Source organism: Amphiura filiformis, chromosome 17 (genome assembly GCF_039555335.1).
Source record: "Amphiura filiformis chromosome 17, Afil_fr2py, whole genome shotgun sequence".
Classification (NCBI taxonomy): domain Eukaryota; kingdom Metazoa; phylum Echinodermata; class Ophiuroidea; order Amphilepidida; family Amphiuridae; genus Amphiura; species Amphiura filiformis.
In genome coordinates, this window is record NC_092644.1 from 25,194,293 (window position 1) to 25,215,425 (window position 21,133).

At 39.8% G+C, this 21,133-nt stretch overlaps 1 protein-coding gene across 1 annotated transcript in view; it reads right to left on the minus strand.

The window, feature by feature from the left end:
• Positions 1-15,896, minus strand: part of LOC140137096 (uncharacterized) — a 29,993-nt gene extending 14,097 nt beyond the window's left edge. Inside the window, exons 1-13 of the mRNA XM_072158754.1 lie at positions 15,744-15,896; positions 15,003-15,129; positions 13,993-14,435; positions 13,713-13,760; positions 13,481-13,534; positions 12,831-13,003; positions 11,848-12,046; positions 10,393-10,664; positions 9,742-9,868; positions 3,405-3,569; positions 2,346-2,621; positions 1,580-1,797; positions 457-614 (exon numbers count right to left, since the gene is read on the minus strand). Coding sequence (XP_072014855.1) covers positions 457-614; positions 1,580-1,797; positions 2,346-2,621; positions 3,405-3,569; positions 9,742-9,868; positions 10,393-10,664; positions 11,848-12,046; positions 12,831-13,003; positions 13,481-13,534; positions 13,713-13,760; positions 13,993-14,435; positions 15,003-15,129; positions 15,744-15,884 — 2,401 coding nt within the window. The 5' untranslated portion in view covers positions 15,885-15,896. The remainder of the gene's footprint in view (positions 1-456; positions 615-1,579; positions 1,798-2,345; positions 2,622-3,404; positions 3,570-9,741; positions 9,869-10,392; positions 10,665-11,847; positions 12,047-12,830; positions 13,004-13,480; positions 13,535-13,712; positions 13,761-13,992; positions 14,436-15,002; positions 15,130-15,743) is intronic.
• Positions 15,897-21,133: the final 5,237 nt, after the last annotated feature.

Genomic DNA, 21,133 nt, shown 5'->3' on the forward strand with positions numbered 1-21,133 from the left:
AACACATGAGCAAATGTATCACTATATTTGACACAGATTTGTATTCGTTTGTTTCCGCCTGGTGTAGATAAAGACCTGAATACCCAAAAAAAAAAAAACTGATGGTGTTATCAATATAATTATACAGGACCTCTCCCCATTGATTTCTGTGGTAAAAACAAGTATTACTCTCATATCATATTTACAATATATATTCACTAATATTTCATCTTCTTAAACCAGATAAATCAAACTTGGGAGCATATATATCTTTTCGAATCAACATCGGAAATGTTCTGAAAACCTGGTCATATGCACTAGGTACATGAGCATTTGTGCGTAAATTCACATAAGTGCTTGCCAGTGACACGCAATATGTAAAGCACAATTGGCATAAGTGCTGTATCCAACAGCTGCGTGATGACCCGTAATATTTTGGAAAACTTTGATATGAAAATGTCTGTTGTCCATGGTTACCTTTGAGTTGGTTCTTGATGGTATGCAGCTCCTTTTTAGCTGCATTTCTCCTAGTATTAGTTTCCTCCAATTGTTTCATGGTACCAGTCAGACCTTGATTCAGTTGCTGCAACTTGGCTGCTCTCTCCTCAATGTCACCCTCTGAATGTTGATGTTGCCTTCAAAAATAACAAAAAAAAAACAAAAAACCAAATAAGTATCATAAATAAATAGATAAATTAATAAACAGATATATAATTTTGTTTTGCATGTTCATTATTGTGTCAAATGGGATCAGTCCAATGTGCTCAGCAGCAAGTTTAGTGATAACAATCTAAAATAAATTATGCACATGGAACAAATATGGAGAGTATGTGACATAGTTACCCATCAATGTAAACATGCCATTGTCCTCAAGGACAAGAAATTCCAAAACTCGGAAACCATACTCATTGTATGTATGCTAGCAGATACCACTATGCGTTATTATTATCAAATTGACTTTATGTTCATATCTAGATCAATTTTTGGTGTAGTTGGTCAAACAGTATTACTTTGAATATATCTGCATGTCCCTTTCATAGAAAAACATCTTGAGCAACAAGTGGTTTGCCTTAACTTTTAGCCAATAAAAAGTTTTATAAGGACTTTGGAAATAAGTTCAACACTACACAAAGATTGTCACATTCAGTGGTTTACGGGTAGCTGAAAAGGCAAGGTTGTAAAGAACGGCTGCTGAAGGTACAGAGCACTACTAATACATAACATAGTCATGAGCAATAATAAAGTACTAGTGCAATAGTATCACAAAATCTTCACCTATTGAGCAGGCTAAATTGACTATACCATTTTTCACCCTGATGTGGCAGTGACATCAGTGCGCATATCATTGGGCGCAGCCTCATATCGCTAGCGTTCGCTCAAAGCGCTGGTGTGCACACGCTTAAAGATGCCGCATACATGCACAAGCGAAACAGCTGCTTCAATGCGTTGATGTCACTGCAATTTCATGGTGAAAAATGGTATAGAAGCCATTTGGGCATGTAATTCTGCAATTATACCAGCCCAACAGCAAAGTTACTAGCAGTGGCACTGGCTATCAGGCTGGTGTTAGAGTGAGTAACATGTGGAAATCTCAACCAACCTATTAAGCTGATTCAGTTTAGTTTCCAAGGCAACACAATTGCCTTTCAACACATCCCTCTCTTTCTCCATGATTCTGACGTTGTCTTCCAGTGACTGCCTCTCTCTTTCAAGTCGATGCTTCTCCTCTTTCTGTTTCCCTGTAAACTGTTTGGTTCTCTCAACCTCTACTTGAAGTTGTTGAGAGTCGGTTTCGAGCTTCTCCAAGTTGGCTTTTTCCTGGGGTAAAAAAAATGGAAATGACAATGCAGGCTGATATATAACTAGGCATTTTGCATGATTTTGCAACCAGTATAAAATTGTTTATTTTCTTCAAACCTGATTTTTTTCAGCATATTTGAAATGTTTACACATGTGCCAACTAAATGGAAGGGTCAAATTTCATGTGTTTGTCAGGTCAACAGAGCAATTTGGATATAATGTCATAATTCATCAAGTCCCTCCTATAAATCCATTTTAAACGACCAAAATAGCCAATGGGGTTTCTTTCACCTTTCCCACACATATATTACTGATATTATTTCAACATTTTGAGTGAAGAATAACAAAATTAAAATTGTACATTATGGCTTTAAATAATACTTGATTCCTCAAGAACACAAGAAGAACTGCAAGTTAAACCTAACACCCTTCATGGGGCCTTGGTCAGAGGTGCCCTATGCGTTGCCCCCCCAGTGTTGTTTTTACCAATACTGGAAAACTTTTACTGATGTACGTCCTTATACTTGATATAATTTGGCTCCAATCATTAAACAAATTTCCATTACCTCTAAACCAGCAAGTTGGGTCCTTTCCAGGTCGGCCATCTTGTTGTCATGTTGCAATTTCAGTGCTTCCAATTCTGTCTTCTCCAGCTGTATCATCTCCAATGTGTGTTTCAGCTCTGCTTGTTGCTTATCCATGGATGACTGTACCTGCCTGAGGGAGCTTTCTTCTTGTTCCATGTTGCTGCGAATCATTGCCAGCTCTGAGCGCTGTTCGCCGATTGTCGATGTTAGATCTCTCTTCTGCAACTGAAGCTCCTCAAGCTGACCTTTGGCTTCCTACATTAACATAAAAGAATGATAAAGAGCACATAAAACAAATTACTTCTTAAAGATGCTAAGCTGCTAAAGATGCTAGTACTAAAAAAAGCAACATGCACTTCTGACAATTATGTTGTTGGTTCAAAGCACAACAAAATACAGAGACTGGGATTTTTACAGAATTGAATAGTGAGTAGTAGTGAAGATATACTAACATATCTGTTACTATATCATTGAATGACCGCTGCCACTGACGAATAGCAAAAATGGAAATATAATCTGAAGATCAATCCTTAGTCTTGTTCAAAACTTTCTTATACTACTATACGGCTGGCATTGCATAGGCCTAATACTACATATGAACAGCGGCAACCCGTTTTTTAATGATTGCGCAAGAAAGACAAACCGAGAGTCTTATTTAACTTGTTTAGCTCATTCATAATGTAAATAAGGCAAAACATGGATAGGGTAAACACAGGCATCACATATGATGAACACATGAGCTTCATTATCTCAGTACATGATTGGATGACTACTTATAAATAGTCATGTTTAGCCAGCAGCATCTCATTATTTTCTCTATTTGGTATTCTTAAGCCCCTGCAAAGGATTCCTGATTCACAGATTTTTTTCAAAGTAAACAATTCAACAGGGAACACAGATTCATCAAGTCTTCAGCTAGATCTTTGACCACGCTCACATAGCTGAAGAAGCGTCGCCTGATGCACAATACCCCTATAATCTGTGGGCTTGGGACTGATACTAGGGCTGAAACAGCAATCAAGGCTAAGTAATCCTTACCCTCATTTTCTGCTGTGTATCTGATATTTCCCCTTCTCCTTCCCTCAGAGCTGACACAAGATCACGTCTGTTCTTCTCTACATCAGTGGTCATTGTCTGTAGTTCTCTTTGTTTCTCCCCTATCTCTCTATTCAGATGGCTTAATTTGTCCTGATGGTGTGAAATCTGGAGGTAATAGTTAAGGAAAAATTAAGAATGGGAATTAAGAATAAATTTTCAGCATGAGTCATTCAATTGATTCTTTTAAATTTTAGTTATTCACTACCAGATTCCTATTAATGACAAACCCAGAGGTACACTGCTGCCCAGCTTCTTTGAGGCTACTCTAGAGTAGTACCAATCTAATACCAGTATGTATGCTGTACAATGTGATTCCAATGTGTGTATTGTACTCTGCATGAGTACCAATGAAGTAACTGGGCAGCAGTGTACCTCTGCAGGCGGCAACAATTGGAATCTGGCATTGTTTGTAGAAGAATCTGTTCAACTAAATAACAAAAGATTTCATCATTTAAAGGTTCATTAATAGCACTGAGTTCATGAATATTGAGCAGTTGTGCATTAACATTATTTAGGTCCTGCTGTCATTCAACCAATCATGTACAGCATTATATAACAACTTCTATGAGTATGAATGAACATCTGTTCAAAATGGTCGTTAAGCAATTTCAAACTTTGATTATGTAATACACAAATCACATCTGTCAGAAAATGCAAAATTAGGGGGAAATGTCTGAAATTTTGCATTAATACAATACATTAGAAATTAGTATATCTCAAAAATATCAAAAACTACTTCTACAAAACCAGGATCATTTCTTCATTGCTTAACCTTCATCATCATCAGTCGGCTGCGGAGCAGGCGACTACAAGCTTTCTCCAACTATTGCGATCTTGGGCAAGCGAAACAATTTTGTTTGGCTGCAACATCCCTTCAGTATCTCCCAGGAGGTGCTGGACATACTGTAAGTACAGTGTGCGCGGCCATCCCGGTTTCCTCTTCCCATGTGGTGGTATATAAAGGGCATATTCTTTCACAGGCTCGTGCGTCTTCAAGACGCAGTATATGGCCGAGAAATTTGAGTTGATGAATCTTGACTCTGGCAACCAGTGGAGTGGTGTTGGTCAGATTGTAGATGGTTTCATTTGGAATCCGATCCACACGCTTGATGTTTAACATGACTCTGTAGCAAGATGTTGCGAAGGCATTGATTTTGTTTTCCATGTCCTTTGTGATTACCCATGACTCACACCCGTACAGAAAGACAGTAACACAAGTTGTCTCAAACAGCTTGATTTTTGTTTCGATTGGCAGGATGGGCTTCTCAAAGGCGTTCCAGTTTCCAGAAAGCTGCCCAGGCTAGTACTTTTCTTCTTTTTAGGTCTCCAGCACTAGAGCCCATCTTGGAACCCAAGTACTTAAATACTTGAATACTTCCATGAAGAATTTGAGAATCATATCAATCATGCTATCCCCTCCTCCCTGAAGTGCTTCAGCAGTTATAGCACAGTCCAATGCTGCTGCCTTGTTGGTCCTCATGGCTGCTATTGCTTTGACTACTTCTTCACGAGTTGGGGGCTCAGTGATGATAGGAAGATCTTCAACAGCTGGTGCAGGAAGTTCTGAAGCTGCTGTGCCACTGTCGTTGTTAAGGAGTGAGCTAAAATATTCCTTCCATTCTTCAAGCAGTTCATGGTCACTGGTTGGGGCTGTGCCATCCCTCTTTTTGACTTTCACCCCTTTCCTTGAGTTCTTCCCAGAAAGCGAGTGTATGATTTTTCGAGGTGGTGGTGTAATTCCCCATCTCGTCGGCCAGCTTCAGGTCTTCCATCTGCTAATTGAGGGTAGCAAGCTCGTCAGCTTTATAAGAGTTGTTAAGGCTGGTGTTCAAGTTCCTCCATCTTTCTCTAGCTTGACGAGACTTTGAAATGGAGTACCGCTTTTTGGCTTCATCCCTTTCAAGTTTAAGTCTGATGGTTGAATCTGATACCCAACTTGGCAGTCCGCATGGCTCTTGCTTTCCAATAACTTTGTCAGCAACTTCACGAACCGCTGTCTCTAAGGTCTCATACCTATCAGAGATGGGTGTGGCATCATCCATGCTCAAGACCTGGAATCTGTTTGATAGCTCCAGCTGAAATTCCTCCTTTGTATCAGGATCTTGCAAATTCTTCCAGTTGAATTTTGGTCTCTTGCAAGGTTTTCCTTTGCTTGTTCGCAGACTGGCAGCTAGACGGACACTCACAATACGATGATCGGAGTCCACTTCTACTGAGTTGTATGCTCGACAGTTGCGAAGAGAATCTACCCACTTGCTGTTTATTAGAATGTGATCTAACTGTGCATGGGTTGATCCAGCTGGATGGGTCCAAGTCCAGAGACGGTTCCTGGGTTGGGGGAATCTCATCTGGGCTGGTCTGAGATTGTACTCCTGGCAAGTGTTGACCAGGCGCTCACCATTGTCATTTGTTGAATCATGGTAACAGTATGGACCAATGACCCAAGGATGGGAAAGATGACTATCTGCTCCTATTCTGGCATTAAAATCGCCGAGGATGAGATGGATGTTGTGCCTTTTCATACTATCCAGGTGGTCAGATAGTGATGAATAGAATTCCTCCTTGTCAGAAGATGTTGAGCACTCAGTGGGTGCATATACAACAGTGATGCTAAGCTGTGGGTTACCATGGAATGTTACAAATAGTATCCTCTCGGAAACAGCTTCAACACTCTTAAGACATCTGTGAATGTGCTTGGACATGACCAGACCCACTCCTCCATGTCTTTGCTTGGTAGCAGAACTGAATATTAAAACCCAGTTCCTATCGTCTGACCAAAGTTCATCAGTTGGGCTTGGTGTAATGAGACGATGTTCTTGAATTCCGGCAATGTCAATACCTGCATCAGCACAGCCCATGAATAGCTGATGGATTTTCCCTTGTTGATTAACAGTACGGACATTATAAGAGAATCTACCCACTTGCTGTTTATTAGAATGTGATCTAACTGTGCATGGGTTCTCCAGCACTAGAGCCCATCTTGGAACCCAAGTACTTAAAGTCTGTGACATGGTTGATGGTACTACCATAAACTTCAAGTGCTGGTTGGGCATTACAGTTTGCAGTCATATATTCTGTCTTAGGTGCGCTGATGACAAGGCCTAGATCTGCTGCTGCAGTTGCAGTCCTAGTAAGCTGCGACTGGGCCCGGCTGTGGAAGATTCCAACAGGGCAATATCATCAGCAAAATCCAGGTCATTCAGCATCCTAGCAGGATACCTGCTTGACCGACGTGGGTAGGTAACAATTCCAGCGTCAATTCCAGAAGTTGATTTCTTCAGAAGGTACTCTACCAGGATAATGAACAGGAATGGTGCTAACACATCACCCTGAAGCACTCCAGTTGTTACTTGGAAAGGCTCTGAGATACTTCCATCTACCATAACGGCACTATTGGAGTCCTTGTAGCGCACCTGGATGGCATTTACCACAACCTTTGGTATTCCATAATGCCGCAGCACTGAAAACATGACGGACCTGTTGATGGAGTCAAAGGCTTTTTTTGAAGTCCACAAAAGTGACGGTCAAGGGAAGTTGATACTCCTTGAAGCCTTCCATGATCCTCCTCAAAATGTGTATTTGCTGAGCACAGCTGTGACCTGATCTAAAGCCAGCCTGGTTGCTTCTCAGTAGAGGATCAACGTGAAGTCGGATCCTGTTCAGAAGGATCTTGTTGTACACTTTTGCGGCAATGGACATAAGTGAAATACCACGGTAGTTTGTCATGAGAGAGAGGTCGCCTTTATTTGGTAGAGGAATGATGACATTTGTGACCCATTGACGTGGCAGTGTCAGCGTTGAGAATACTTCCATGAAGAATTTGAGAATCATATCAATCATGCTATCCCCTCCTCCCTGAAGTGCTTCAGCAGTTATAGCACAGTCCAATGCTGCTGCCTTGTTGGTCCTCATGGCTGCTATTGCTTTGACTACTTCTTCACGAGTTGGGGGCTCAGTGATGATAGGAAGATCTTCAACAGCTGGTGCAGGAAGTTCTGAAGCTGCTGTGCCACTGTCGTTGTTAAGGAGTGAGCTAAAATATTCCTTCCATTCTTCAAGCAGTTCATGGTCACTGGTTGGGGCTGTGCCATCCCTCTTTTTGACTTTCACCCCTTTCCTTGAGTTCTTCCCAGAAAGCGAGTGTATGATTTTCGAGGTGGTGGTGTAATTCCCCATCTCGTCGGCCAGCTTCAGGTCTTCCATCTGCTAATTGAGGGTAGCAAGCTCGTCAGCTTTATAAGAGTTGTTAAGGCTGGTGTTCAAGTTCCTCCATCTTTCTCTAGCTTGACGAGACTTTGAAATGGAGTACCGCTTTTTGGCTTCATCCCTTTCAAGTTTAAGTCTGATGGTTGAATCTGATACCCAACTTGGCAGTCCGCATGGCTCTTGCTTTCCAATAACTTTGTCAGCAACTTCACGAACCGCTGTCTCTAAGGTCTCATACCTATCAGAGATGGGTGTGGCATCATCCATGCTCAAGACCTGGAATCTGTTTGATAGCTCCAGCTGAAATTCCTCCTTTGTATCAGGATCTTGCAAATTCTTCCAGTTGAATTTTGGTCTCTTGCAAGGTTTTCCTTTGCTTGTTCGCAGACTGGCAGCTAGACGGACACTCACAATACGATGATCGGAGTCCACTTCTACTGAGTTGTATGCTCGACAGTTGCGAAGAGAATCTACCCACTTGCTGTTTATTAGAATGTGATCTAACTGTGCATGGGTTGATCCAGCTGGATGGGTCCAAGTCCAGAGACGGTTCCTGGGTTGGGGGAATCTCATCTGGGCTGGTCTGAGATTGTACTCCTGGCAAGTGTTGACCAGGCGCTCACCATTGTCATTTGTTGAATCATGGTAACAGTATGGACCAATGACCCAAGGATGGGAAAGATGACTATCTGCTCCTATTCTGGCATTAAAATCGCCGAGGATGAGATGGATGTTGTGCCTTTTCATACTATCCAGGTGGTCAGATAGTGATGAATAGAATTCCTCCTTGTCAGAAGATGTTGAGCACTCAGTGGGTGCATATACAACAGTGATGCTAAGCTGTGGGTTACCATGGAATGTTACAGCTTCAACACTCTTAAGACATCTGTGAATGTGCTTGGACATGACCAGACCCACTCCTCCATGTCTTTGCTTGGTAGCAGAACTGAATATTAAAACCCAGTTCCTATCGTCTGACCAAAGTTCATCAGTTGGGCTTGGTGTAATGAGGCGATGTTCTTGAATTCCGGCAGTGTCAATACCTGCATCAGCACAGCCCATGAATAGCTGATGGATTTTCCCTTGTTGATTAACAGTACGGACATTATAAGTAGTTATTACAAGAGGTTTGAAGGGAGACAGGCGACAATAATCAGGGCCAACAGTTCGTGATGGTGTGCCGAGTTCCCGCTGGTCCGTCATGGAGTCAACAGTAGACTGCCGCTCATCTACCCTCAGTATTTTTGAAGATTTGCTTGTAGTTTTCGTAATCGCGGGTTTTGCTGGGAATTATTTTAGTCCAGTCCCAACAGCTTTACGGGTGATCAGCCCTGTTTCAGCTTCTTTTCTGGACACACAGCAGCCGAGATCTACCAATATGTAGTAGTTCGCCCCTGATCTGGAACATGTTGGCCAGTGTTGGAAGGTTGACCAATGATGACATGTTCAGCACCAGCCTAATGACCGTTGAGAAGTAAATCTTCCTCTTCCGCTCTTTGGCCCATGATAAAAATTAGAAGCCATTGAGATAGGCTACTCCAATATGAAGAGAATCACTACCGTCCTTGACCCCTTAGAATACTCAGAAAAATGAAGATGGAGCTCGATGCTCATGGCATGAGACCTTGGAAATAAACTAGCCCTACCAGAAAAACAGCACTTGATCTTACCGCACTGTTCTCCAGCAGTTTAAGGACAAAGTCCGGCTGGGACATAACTCACAAGTGCTCTTGAAAGACCTGGTATTAAACCTAACCAAACAAATGCCATGAACACCAAGATATGAGTAACTAGAAGGAGAAAGAACGGAGCAATATCTCATCATGATTGTGTCGCTGGCTGTACTGTCTACATCGTTACAGTAGCAAAAACAAATGACCAAGACATTTGAACATACTGGCCGTTGAACCTGATGGTTTCCTCCGCCCTAAAGCTGGCATGTTCAGCAACTGAGCTAGGGAGGCAGAGGGTGCTCATTCCCTCACTCTGGTAAAATACCAGCCCGCACCTGCTTAACCTTAACCACAATAAGGACTAACAAATAAAATCTCAAGCTTCCCCACAGACTGACCTGGTCTTGGAGTTTCTCTAGTTCTGTCTTCCTTCCTGCCAACAGTTTCTCTCTATCCCTGGCCTCATTCAGCTGAGCAGTCTCTTTTTGCTCACCAACAATCAATTCAGTCTGCAATTTTTGAAATCTAGAAAAAAAACACCAATGAAATCACATGAGCATTAAGCAATCATATTTTAATTTAAAAAAAAGTGATAGATATTTTAATGCACACATGCCATACCATCTATCCTGCATTTGTCCAGCATTCAATTCTTTCTATATGTATTAAAACATGTGCATATACCAATCCTATGCACACCCACCCCCATTCATATACAAACACACAAACACTGCGACAAACCACACACCCACATACACACCCCCACTAGCAAAGACTGACAGTGACACACACTTTGTATTTGTACTCTCGTACTACGGACACACAATTTTTAGTTTCATTTCCCCTGACAGTAGAGTTCTTGAATTTTATTCACCCCAGCATACACTGATCCTACACCCCTAACTGTGGACATTTTTATCATGTGTTTTTAGGCTATTTGCGATCTATTGACAAGGTCCAACAAGTGCAGAAGAACAGGGTTCAAGAGTGTCCCCTGTTTCACACAGATTTCTCACACATACACCCCTACACATATGCTTTACTCCTACCTGGCAGCAGCTTGTTCAGTCTTCGTCTCCAGTGTCCTATACTCTGCATCCCTTGCTACAACTATCCTCTCTATATCAGTTAACTTATTCTGTTTTTCCAATCTCTCTTCCTCCAAATCATTGATACTAGCTCTCAGATTAGCTAGCTGTTCTTCTGCTTCCACTAAATGGTGGGCTGTGTCACCCACACGATTCTCAATCTGCTCTGCATCCTCTCTCGTCCTTTGGAGGCGTACGCAAGTCTCGTCATATTGGGCGAGCGTCTCCCGTGCCTGAAGTAAACAAAATGCATTGAAAGTTAACTGCGAATCAGTAATGTTGTTGCAATAAATAAATTCAATAAATGCAATTCAGGCACCTCCATGTATCAAAATCAAGGTGTTAGTGCAAGAAGGGCCTATCTGCAATAGCTGTTCTATAAACATTTTAGACAATTTCTCTATTCTATATTGTACATATCTGACATCTGTTACAGATGGGGCCTTCCTGCACTAACATCTTGAAATAAAGATGGCATTTTCTGATCTACTCAGGCCACAGTTGTATATGTGACATGATCAAGGGGAATGAGTCACATGTCGGCCCTGGTCAAAAATGGGTTTTACATGTTTCTAAAGAGGACATTTAGAGCTTTCAGAAACTGAAAATGCCATGCTGATACAACTCTTCTTTGTGAAATTACATCAATTTATCAATCGCTGAAAACAATATAAAACAAAAGAATTATGACACTTTCTTTGCCAATAATTCAAAACCAATATCAGCGACATCCGACTCATTTCCCTTGATCGTGTCACATATATATAAACAAAGATATAAATTTATGGAAAACAAATGCCATTTTGATATATTTTTACTTTACACACAACTGTGCTTTACAGGTTTTCTACATTCCAAAGCAAGCCTAAATTTACACAAAATAGAACAATATTTAATTCAAAACTCAAATCTGTGAAAAACTTGAGTTCATTAGAAATCTTGATTTCAACTGTGGAATTCCTATTATGAAAGCAGATGTCTTACTCACATTTTAGTGATCTTTCATCACTACACTTATAGTTTCCTCAGACTGGCAACTCATCACATCTGACTGTTTCCTTTTACACGCAACAGGAGCCATCGTAGAGGGTGTGATGAGTTTGTCAAAGTTATGGACCGTGAAGTTATTGATCGTGAAGCTGATAAGACTACTGATAAGACTACCAGGTGGCTCAAAGAAGCCATTTGAATCCGCAGAATACGACATGACATTCTCAACAAGGGGGCCAACACACTCAACATCTTTGTCCAACTCATCACACCCTCTATGATGGCTCCTGTTGCCCATAAAAGGAAATGGTGTGATGTGATGAGTTGCCAGTCTGAAGAAACCACTAGTGTAGTGGTGAAAAACTCAATTTTCACAAAAGCTGACTATGGCCTTGGAGAATCAGACCGTGTCACACTAACAAATACCTTATCTTGTGCTTCTCTCAGATCACTGTTACATTCTTGCAGCAACCTATCAGCTTCCCTCAGCTCAGCTCTTCTCTTGGCTAAAGTCTTCTCCAGACATCTGATTTCATCTTCCAAGTCATCTTCTCTCATAGTGACTTCCAGGTCATTGTAATCTTCTTCCTCTGGATAGATACCACCCATGCCATCTAAGAAAGCTCTGTATGAAGAATGCAGGACAATGTGGCATGTGTAATAATATTGTAGATGAGACAGTAAATATTCAATTCTTGTTCGGTTTTAAAACCACTCCTAATTAGTTGTTTACAATTGTATGCCCAGCATGTAGTGATAATGTGTAATGTCCACTAAATGTTTAAAGGATAGGCAAATATCACTTGCAAGTCATTGGATTGGACCAAGTGGCCACACTCCCGTCCCGAAGAACACATAACAAAAGGTTCCATCAGGTGTGTTATAAAATCAGGCTATGGAGAGATATTCTTCACCATTAACATCCCAATATGTCTGCAGATGCTGTAAATGCCACTACTCTCGAAGCCTTCAAGAACCAAGTCAATGACTATTTCAAAAAATTATTTTGCCAACCCAAGTCAACTTGCACGTCCAGCGGGGTCATGCCAAGGTTGGTGATATTATCTCTACACACAGATTCAACCAACAAAGACATATACAAATGCAGGTGCAGATACAGAAAGTCTAAGGAAAGTTCATACATTTAAATGAACTATACTCACTGAATTCCCCTAGGATGTTGGAATTAAATATTTTGTATTTGAGATAAAGTGTGTCTTGTCTCAATTTGAGAAAAATGCCATGTTAGATTACGCAGTACTGCAGTTTCGAATCGTGTTTGCAAGCCTAATTCCGCAGGATGTATGTACATGAGTAGAAGGGCAACTTATCCGTATGCTTGCTAACCAACCACTTAAATGCATTGATGGCACTCTCAACTTGAGTTGAGGCAGATTATAGCTCCTTACCTCCTCCTAACCATCTTGGCTTGTTCATCAGCAGTTTTCTTGAGCTCGTCCAGCTGTCTGAGTGTCTGAGATTTCTCCTGTTGAAGGTCTTCATCTTGTTCTCTCAGCTGTTTCAGACGCTTCCTCTGACGCTCCACAGCCAAGTCCAAGCCGTCCAGTTCATCTCGTCTTTGCTGTGAAATAAAATGAAAATATCTCATTCATAGAGGTAATCCACACCCTTCAGTAAGATTGTGTATGGGTTAATGGCTTAGGCACCAGAAACAAATTTGTTCGATATTTGGATCAAATACCCTATCTGATTGGTCAATTCTCAAAAGATGTACTTGCGCCATTGTTGTCTTTACCTAGTACGCTCCACGCAATATCTGAGTGTACCCAAGTTGGCCCCATGATCAAGAATGAGATATTTTGCCTATAGTATAGCATTATAAATGCTTCACAAAGGAGTTCAATAATGTTCGATTACGTAGTCACTTGTGGTAAAACAGCTTAACATTGACATTTATGTGCAATGATAATTGTACAAGAAACAATGTGATTTGGTTTAAGCTGCTTGTTATATGGCAATCATTCATGACCTGATTCAATCAAGGGTTAGAACAAGATTTCAGACAATGAGTCAACTTTATCAAACAGGAATCACTTACTAAAGTAGCAGCTTCCAGCCGTTCAGCAGCCCCAGTAGAACTTCTCCTCTTCTTCTGAAAGGGAAATGTACATCCAATATGTTAAGACTCAATGAAAATATCAGCTACAAAATATAACAGCTTGTTTTGATAACAGCTTGTTGCAGCAACAACAAACATATCATAATTATTTATATCAGTTATTACAGTTATTTGAAATATAAATGGGATATTATATTAAGAATTGTTTTACCTTTTCTTTCTTTTGCAGAAGTTTTTCTAGCCTGGCAAGTTCATCTTCCTGCAATATAAAACAATGACTTGTTAAACACAAATCATTTGGAAAACATCAGGAAACATCACATTAATTCCAGATGCACCTTCAACATTTTCATAAATATACATTTTTAATATCGTCGTTGGGCAGGAACAACCTCCTATTATGTCATTGGCCCTTGAACATATTTAAAACAAAACCTTTTGGCAAGTACATACAAGGTTTTTCTACCCAACAACGATATGTGAATTCTTACCAAGTCATGATGCTCTGGTACATTACAAAACAGCTCTCCATGCAATGGTTTCACTCGCTTTAATCTGCCCTTCCTTGGTGTCTCAGCTTGTATTCCCCTATTCCTTGGAATGGTTTCAGTCTCTTGTGTTTGACTGTCAGCACCTCTTGATGTTGCATATGTATGATGACCTTGGACAGGTCCATTATTGGTGGAGGTTGGAAAGGCGGATGGTTGTGGCAGGTGACCTTGGACAGGCCCATTATTACTGGTGGTGGTTGGAAAGACGGATGGTTGTGGTGGGTTGATGGTTGTAGCACCTGTTGATATTGGTTGAGTTGATGGATGGAATGGTTGTGGTGGTTGTGCTGAAGGCACAGATGGTTGATGTGGTTGAGCACCATAGGTTGAGGTAGGCTGTTGGGCACCTTGATGACCACTGTAAGCAGGAACATTCTGAAAACCTGCAATGAGATCGTGAAATTATTGACACAGGGAAGATAATTGTCTGAAGAATATTTCATGGCAACCAACAAAGACCCCTAGATGACCTTTGAACTCACACCTGTTGACATGTCAATGTCCCCAAGGGTCATTGTGTCCAAGTCCCATTGAAATCCATCAAAGCATGTGTAAGAAATCAACAAAAGAAGCCAAGGGTAAGGGATAACATCTGGGTAAACATTTTGGCAAACTTTTTGGCAAACATTTTGGTAAACGTTACAGGTTAACAATTTGGGCACCTACACACATTGGAGCTTAGTTTATAGTCCCCTGTTTGGCATGGGCAAAAACTCTATATGGTATGGACAATTATTGCAAATTAAAGATTCATCATCATTACATGTGTATCTGACAGGGATCGAGTTTAAAATGTGAAGTAAATATTGGGCTAGGTTGTAATTAAGGTATGCTACCAACAAGCTGTACTTTCTTCCAGTGTATGATACACTGTTCTCAAAATGTCAGGGGGTCTTAAAAGACTGACATACTACATTGTACAAGTGCTCCAAATATTGAGATCTGCTTACCCTGTGGAGGAGAATAGAATCTTCCAGGACTCTCTGGATATGGAGATGTAGTAAAGAATCTACCATGTGATGTAGGGTGATGTCCTGTGTTGGCTTGAGGAGCTTGACTCATTGAATATGGTGGATACTGTCAATAAAAAACAAAAGAATCTTGAACATTACAAAAATGTAGCATAACTATTATTTTGTTATGGTTTCTTATTATACACAAGCGATATAAACTTGAATTGATAAATAAAAGATTAACATCAACCGAAAATCAACCACTCATAAGATTTTAAAAAACTTAAATTAATGCCTTTCTCTAATGTGAAAGGAGTACCAAAACCCTAATCCCAATGTGGCATGTCACCCAGTTACTCATGTTGGTCCTATAACAAGACCTATATATTCTCAATGTTAGCCTCTTGAAAGTGAAGGTTATTCCTCAATGTAACATACCTTGCCTTTGATGGGTCCCTTGTTAGTCTCCTAAATACAAGACCTACATCCTCCCTGTCAGCCTGAAGTAAATCATCCCCAATTGGCCTGCAGGTGGAGGCTATAAACACCTATATTCACCCCTGCTACTCAGTTTTACCATACCTGACCGCCAGATGGGTTTCAAGACCAAGATACTCTCCTCAGCCTGATGCAATTCATCCCCAATTGGCCTGCAGGTGGAACCCTTGTTAGTCCTCTTATCAGACCTATATTCTCCTTGTTTGCCTCTTAATAGTGAAGGTCATCCCTTTTACATACCTGGCCAGCAGGTGGGTCCCTAGGTGGGTCCCTAGCTGGTCCCCTTTCTGGTCCTCTTGTTCCCATATTATTGCCCTGATCATGAATAGCATCCCTCAGTTCCCCAATCTCTCTCATCAGATTCTGAAGATCAGAATTCATTTCTGGAGAAGCTGGATCTGAGAAGCAAAAACAAAGCATTTAAATTCATGTCATTTACATTTGAAATCAAAACCTGTTTTACATACGACAGTGGCAGCAATTTTTAAAATTGAGTTACCAGGCTAATTAAGTAAGGTATTCTATGCTAAAAAGTCACATGTGACTCATGTGACATAGAAACAAGATAGTTGTCATTAAAAATGAAGCTGCTTTATGCTTTCAAGTGACATCTCACCCATTGATGTCAGATGTAGAATTATGAGCTAATGTGACAAATATTACACATTCCTGATTATTATTAATTATTATCGGATTTTTATTATTATATATTGTTTTTCATACCCATTTTCTTTAGGGATCATAAGGTGTATTACAGATAGTGATCGATAGGCAAAAGTGATGCATGCTGGGAACACAAAGGGTCAAATTCGCGATCTCAGTGACAAATTTGATATCTTTTGAGCCCTTTTCATTCCCAGCATGCATCATGTTTGCCTCTTGATTGTTATCAGCAATTACCTTATGCAACTAAATGCAAGTAGATCTGCATGAAATCCCGCATGTAATACACCAATGACCAGTGGCAGCACCAGGAATTTTTTTTTTGGGTGGGGGGAGTAAGGAGCGGGAACAAAGTGAATTACGGGGGAATCAAAATTTGTGCAAAATTGGTGCATAAAGTGAAAATTTTGGTTAAAAGTGGGGGGGCCCAAGAATAATCTTTGGGGTGGGGGGAAAATGCCATCGCTGCCAATGACCTATGTGACCAGTTTGAAATACCTGCATGGAATCACCTAAATATTTGCTGCATGGAATACCTGCCCAAGCGAGCAAATATCCCAAATGGCAGTTTGGAGTTCACCATCTCAGTTAACCTTTGCTAAATAAATTATTCCCAGTGCAAATTATTTATTACTGAATCTGCCACACTACAAACCATTATGCACTAGTGCTGTGTTTGATTTCCCTGATTATAACACACACTGGTGTTCATCAATCTAATAATATTAAAAGCTTTATTTTGAAATTAAATCTGATATTGGGACTGAAATTTTACAACTAACTTTGCTACGTGGACCAAAATAATAATGAAAGCTATCCAATTACAAATATAATACAGCCAATAACACTGATTGTTTTAAACAATTTGAAATATGAAACTTCTCTTATAAACACATGATGCAAATGGGAAAAAACTGATCAGTTTGTGCTATGAAACAGAGCTGCGAGCATCATGGCTAGATATGCATGCAATCACAGGATGCCTTGTAAAATATCCCATATAGGAACAGCAGTGGTTTTATACATGATTTTAACCATTTGTAGTGAGCAAATGACTGTTAGTGGACGAGACAGCGGTAAGACAGTTCAGTGTGAAGGTGGAGCTAATGATACAATATGTCACATGGAATGTTCATCTAGCTGTACCTGTGGCTTAGATAATGTCACCGTGATCAGTAATTGCACTGATGGGAGTGTGTTTGTGAGTCCAGTGTTGTATCCATTTGATGATGTGAATAGTCTTAGCTGGGCTGGTAGTACTTTGCACAGCATAAAACCATTAGCATTTGCAAGGTTTGCTGGTTCATTACGAACACTGAACCTAAGTAATAATGCATTACATGAGATACAACCTGGTGGGTTTGAAGGACTGGCAAGTTTGTGGAAGTTAAATCTGTCTCACAATGCATTGCATGAGATACAGCTAGGTTTGTTTGAAGGACTGGCAAGACTGGGGTGGTTAGACCTGGAGAACAATGATTTAAATGAGATACAGCCTGGTGTATTTGCGGAACTGGCGAGTCTGAAGTTGTTAATCCTGGAGAGCAATATATTACATGAGATACAGCCTGGCGTGTTTGAAGGACTGGAAAGTTTGGTGTGGTTATTCCTGACGAGCAATAAATTATATGAGATACAGTTTGGTGCATTCAAAGGACTGGCAAATCTAGAGTGGTTATTCCTGCATAACAATACAATACAAACAATAGACCTGAATGCCTTTGGATCATTAATAAACTTACAAACACTGTGGTTATCCAACAATGAGCTAACCTCTCTCCATCTTGGCATATTTCAAAACCAAACAAGGCTTACTGATCTGGCCCTGGATCAGAACCAGCTTCACCATCTTCCAGAAAACATTTTCTATAGCCTCACTCATTTAAAGTATTTAAACCTTTCTAACAATAATTTGTATCACATTCCAGTACTATCAAAGTGCACATCTTTACGAACAGTTAACTTAAAAGAAACCCCACTGTTATGGATGCGCAGTGATGTATTGTCCGGGTTAGATAAAACAGTCAAGTTGTTAGTTACCAAAGCTGCTATCTGCTGTTATGCATCATCTGTACAGTGCATAAGTGATGAGCCTTGTTCGCCATTCCTAACATGTAAACGCATGTTGACATTTGACGTCCTTCGTATTGTTATGTGGTTTATGAGTGTCTTTGGCATTCTTGGAAATACATTTGCTCTTTACAAAGGATTTAAGCATAGGCAGCAAAGAAATAAAGTCCAGTTTCTTCTCATCTCAAATCTCTCAATATCAGATCTCATAATGTGTATCTACTTGATCATTTTGCTTTCAGTGGATATGTATTATGAAGATTTTTTTCCAGCAAATTCTGAATCGTGGCGAGGAAGTGTATTGTGCAGGTTTGCTGGAGCATTATCCATATTATCTAGTGAGGCTTCAACATTCTTAATAACACTGATAAGCATAGACAGGTTTCTGCGTGTAAAGTACCGGTACCCATTTGGAAGCCGACAATTGAAAACAAATTTAGCTCAATTACTTTTAGTCATACTGTGGTCAGTAGCAGTCGGTTTCAGCATCATCTCTTTTGTACTAGCAGGAATAACTTCTGATTTCTTTTCAATTTCAGAGGTTTGCAGTGGCCTTCCTCTTTCAAAATTTAAGTTATATAATGAAAGCCCTGTTGCTATTGCCACTGAACACAGTTTCTATAATATAACAACACAACACCATATATCAAAGAGTATAATACATGATTCTAGCAAGGTATCCATGTACCTATCTATTGCCATGTTTACGGCTCTCAACCTTGTCTGTTTCTTAGTAGTAGGGATCTGTTACATAGCTATTTTCATTGATGCTAAAAATACTACCCGAAACTCTGGACTGTCTCAAAGATCACACAAAGAAATACTCATGGCTATGAAAATGTCTCTTCTAGTCCTCACCGACCTCTTATGCTGGGTACCAATTGGGGTTTTATCAATTCTTGTCCAGGCTGGTGCAGTTGAAGTCAGCCCTACTGCTTATGCCTGGATAGCAACATTTGTGTTACCTATCAATTCTGCCCTCAATCCATTTCTGTATAGTTTCGCTGCCTTTTCATTTGACAAAGTAAAATGCCCACATTGTAAACATGAAAGTCAAGAAGAAAACATCCCAATGAGGGAAATTGGTAGAAAGAAAGATTGAAAGATTCTTACTCATAGACAAGTTTGAGGTCTTAGTGAACAAAGTAATATACAAATACAACATGTTTTGAGGGGAAGTAGTCAAATCATCCAACACACCGAGGGACCAGTAGTTTTGAATACAGGGCCCCCTTGGAAATCAGTACCAGTTACTGAAGGGGCTACCCTGGTTAAAGAAAGAATAAATAAATAAATACTTCCCCGAAATGGAACATGCTGTATTTGTTTTACTATACCTCATAAATATTTTCACTATGAAAAAACATCAAAAGTCAAAATACACAGTGTTACCGGTCAGCATGCCGGCAGGCATGGAGATAAGCTTGGTCAAAGCTTTGAAAGATATTCAACATGTGCCAGTGATGAAATGTAATAAATAATAGAAACAAATCAATGCAAAATGTGTTCATCCATATCAAAACGATGCACTTGTCGGCTGCTACATGTGTCGCATTTCACGTAAAAGCTAGGAATATTTACCAGACTCATCTCAAGTGGAGGTCACTTCCAATCATCCCCAAGTCATAAGGAATGTTCTCTGTATTCCTAAATCATGTGATTTTGGATGATTTGAAGTGACCTCTGCTTGAGATAAGTCTGGTATTTCTTCCAAACTATTATGTGAAATGAGACACATGTAGCAGCCGACAAGTGCATCGTTTTGTTACGGATGAACACAAATGTGATAAAATACAACTATTAGGGCCATGTGCACCTGATGCTGAAACTAACTAAATTGTTTTTCCTAATGTTGGCAGAATAGTCAATAGCAAAAGATATTTATAGTCGCCTCTTATTATTATATTTTGTGATGTGATTAAGGGATCTAAAATGAGCGTTTATTGCGTTTCGACAGTATTTTTTGTAGGACATGAGAGCACCTCGGACCTATGTCGAATTGCATTCTGAATCTGAAGCATGTCTTTCTGATATCAAATAATTTTCATTTTTGAAAATCACAATATAATACAAATTTTATGACAAATTATAAAATTTGATATTTTTCAAATTTTGATATATAACAGTCCTCGGTAAATTATATAAATCTAATGATATATTCTTAAAGTGTATGTAGCAGGGAGGAAAAGCCGACGGTCAATTGAAAATGTTGACCTTTCATATTGAAGATATGGATTTTTTTACCAAAAAGACCTAATACGAAAGGTCAAAATTTTCAATTGGTCGGCTTTTCATCCCACCTACATACACTTTAAGTATAAATCATCAGATTTATAAAGTTTACTTCAAGTACTGTTAAATATCAAAAATATCAATTTTTAAGGATTTGCCATAAAATGTGTATTAAATTGCGAATTTCAAAAAATCAAAATTATTTGACATCAGAATGACATTCTTCGTATTCAGAATGCAATTCGATATGTCTGATGTGCTCTGATGTCCCAAAATAAATACTGTCCAAACGTTCATACCCTATCCCTTAAGCTAAATGAGTTGTTTGTCGCATATTTTGAATTTGAGGTACCAATAAATATACTGTTCAACTTTCTTTGTGTTTTATTGTTCTGAGCAATACTAAAATGGTCATATCTCTGGAACCGTAAGTCCAATTAAGATTGAGTTTTCATCAAAATAAAGCTCTGAAAATGGCACATAATAATAATGAACATAAAAACTGAATTTTAATTTTACTGAACAAACAACTTATTTTGCTTCATCGCATCACCTTTGTCCAGTGTTGCCAAAACTTTTCAGCGTCAAGGCGCGGCACATTGACTCGCCAGGCCGCGGTAAAGGATTCTCAAGTAGCCCAATTTTTTAAGCATCCATAAAAGCGC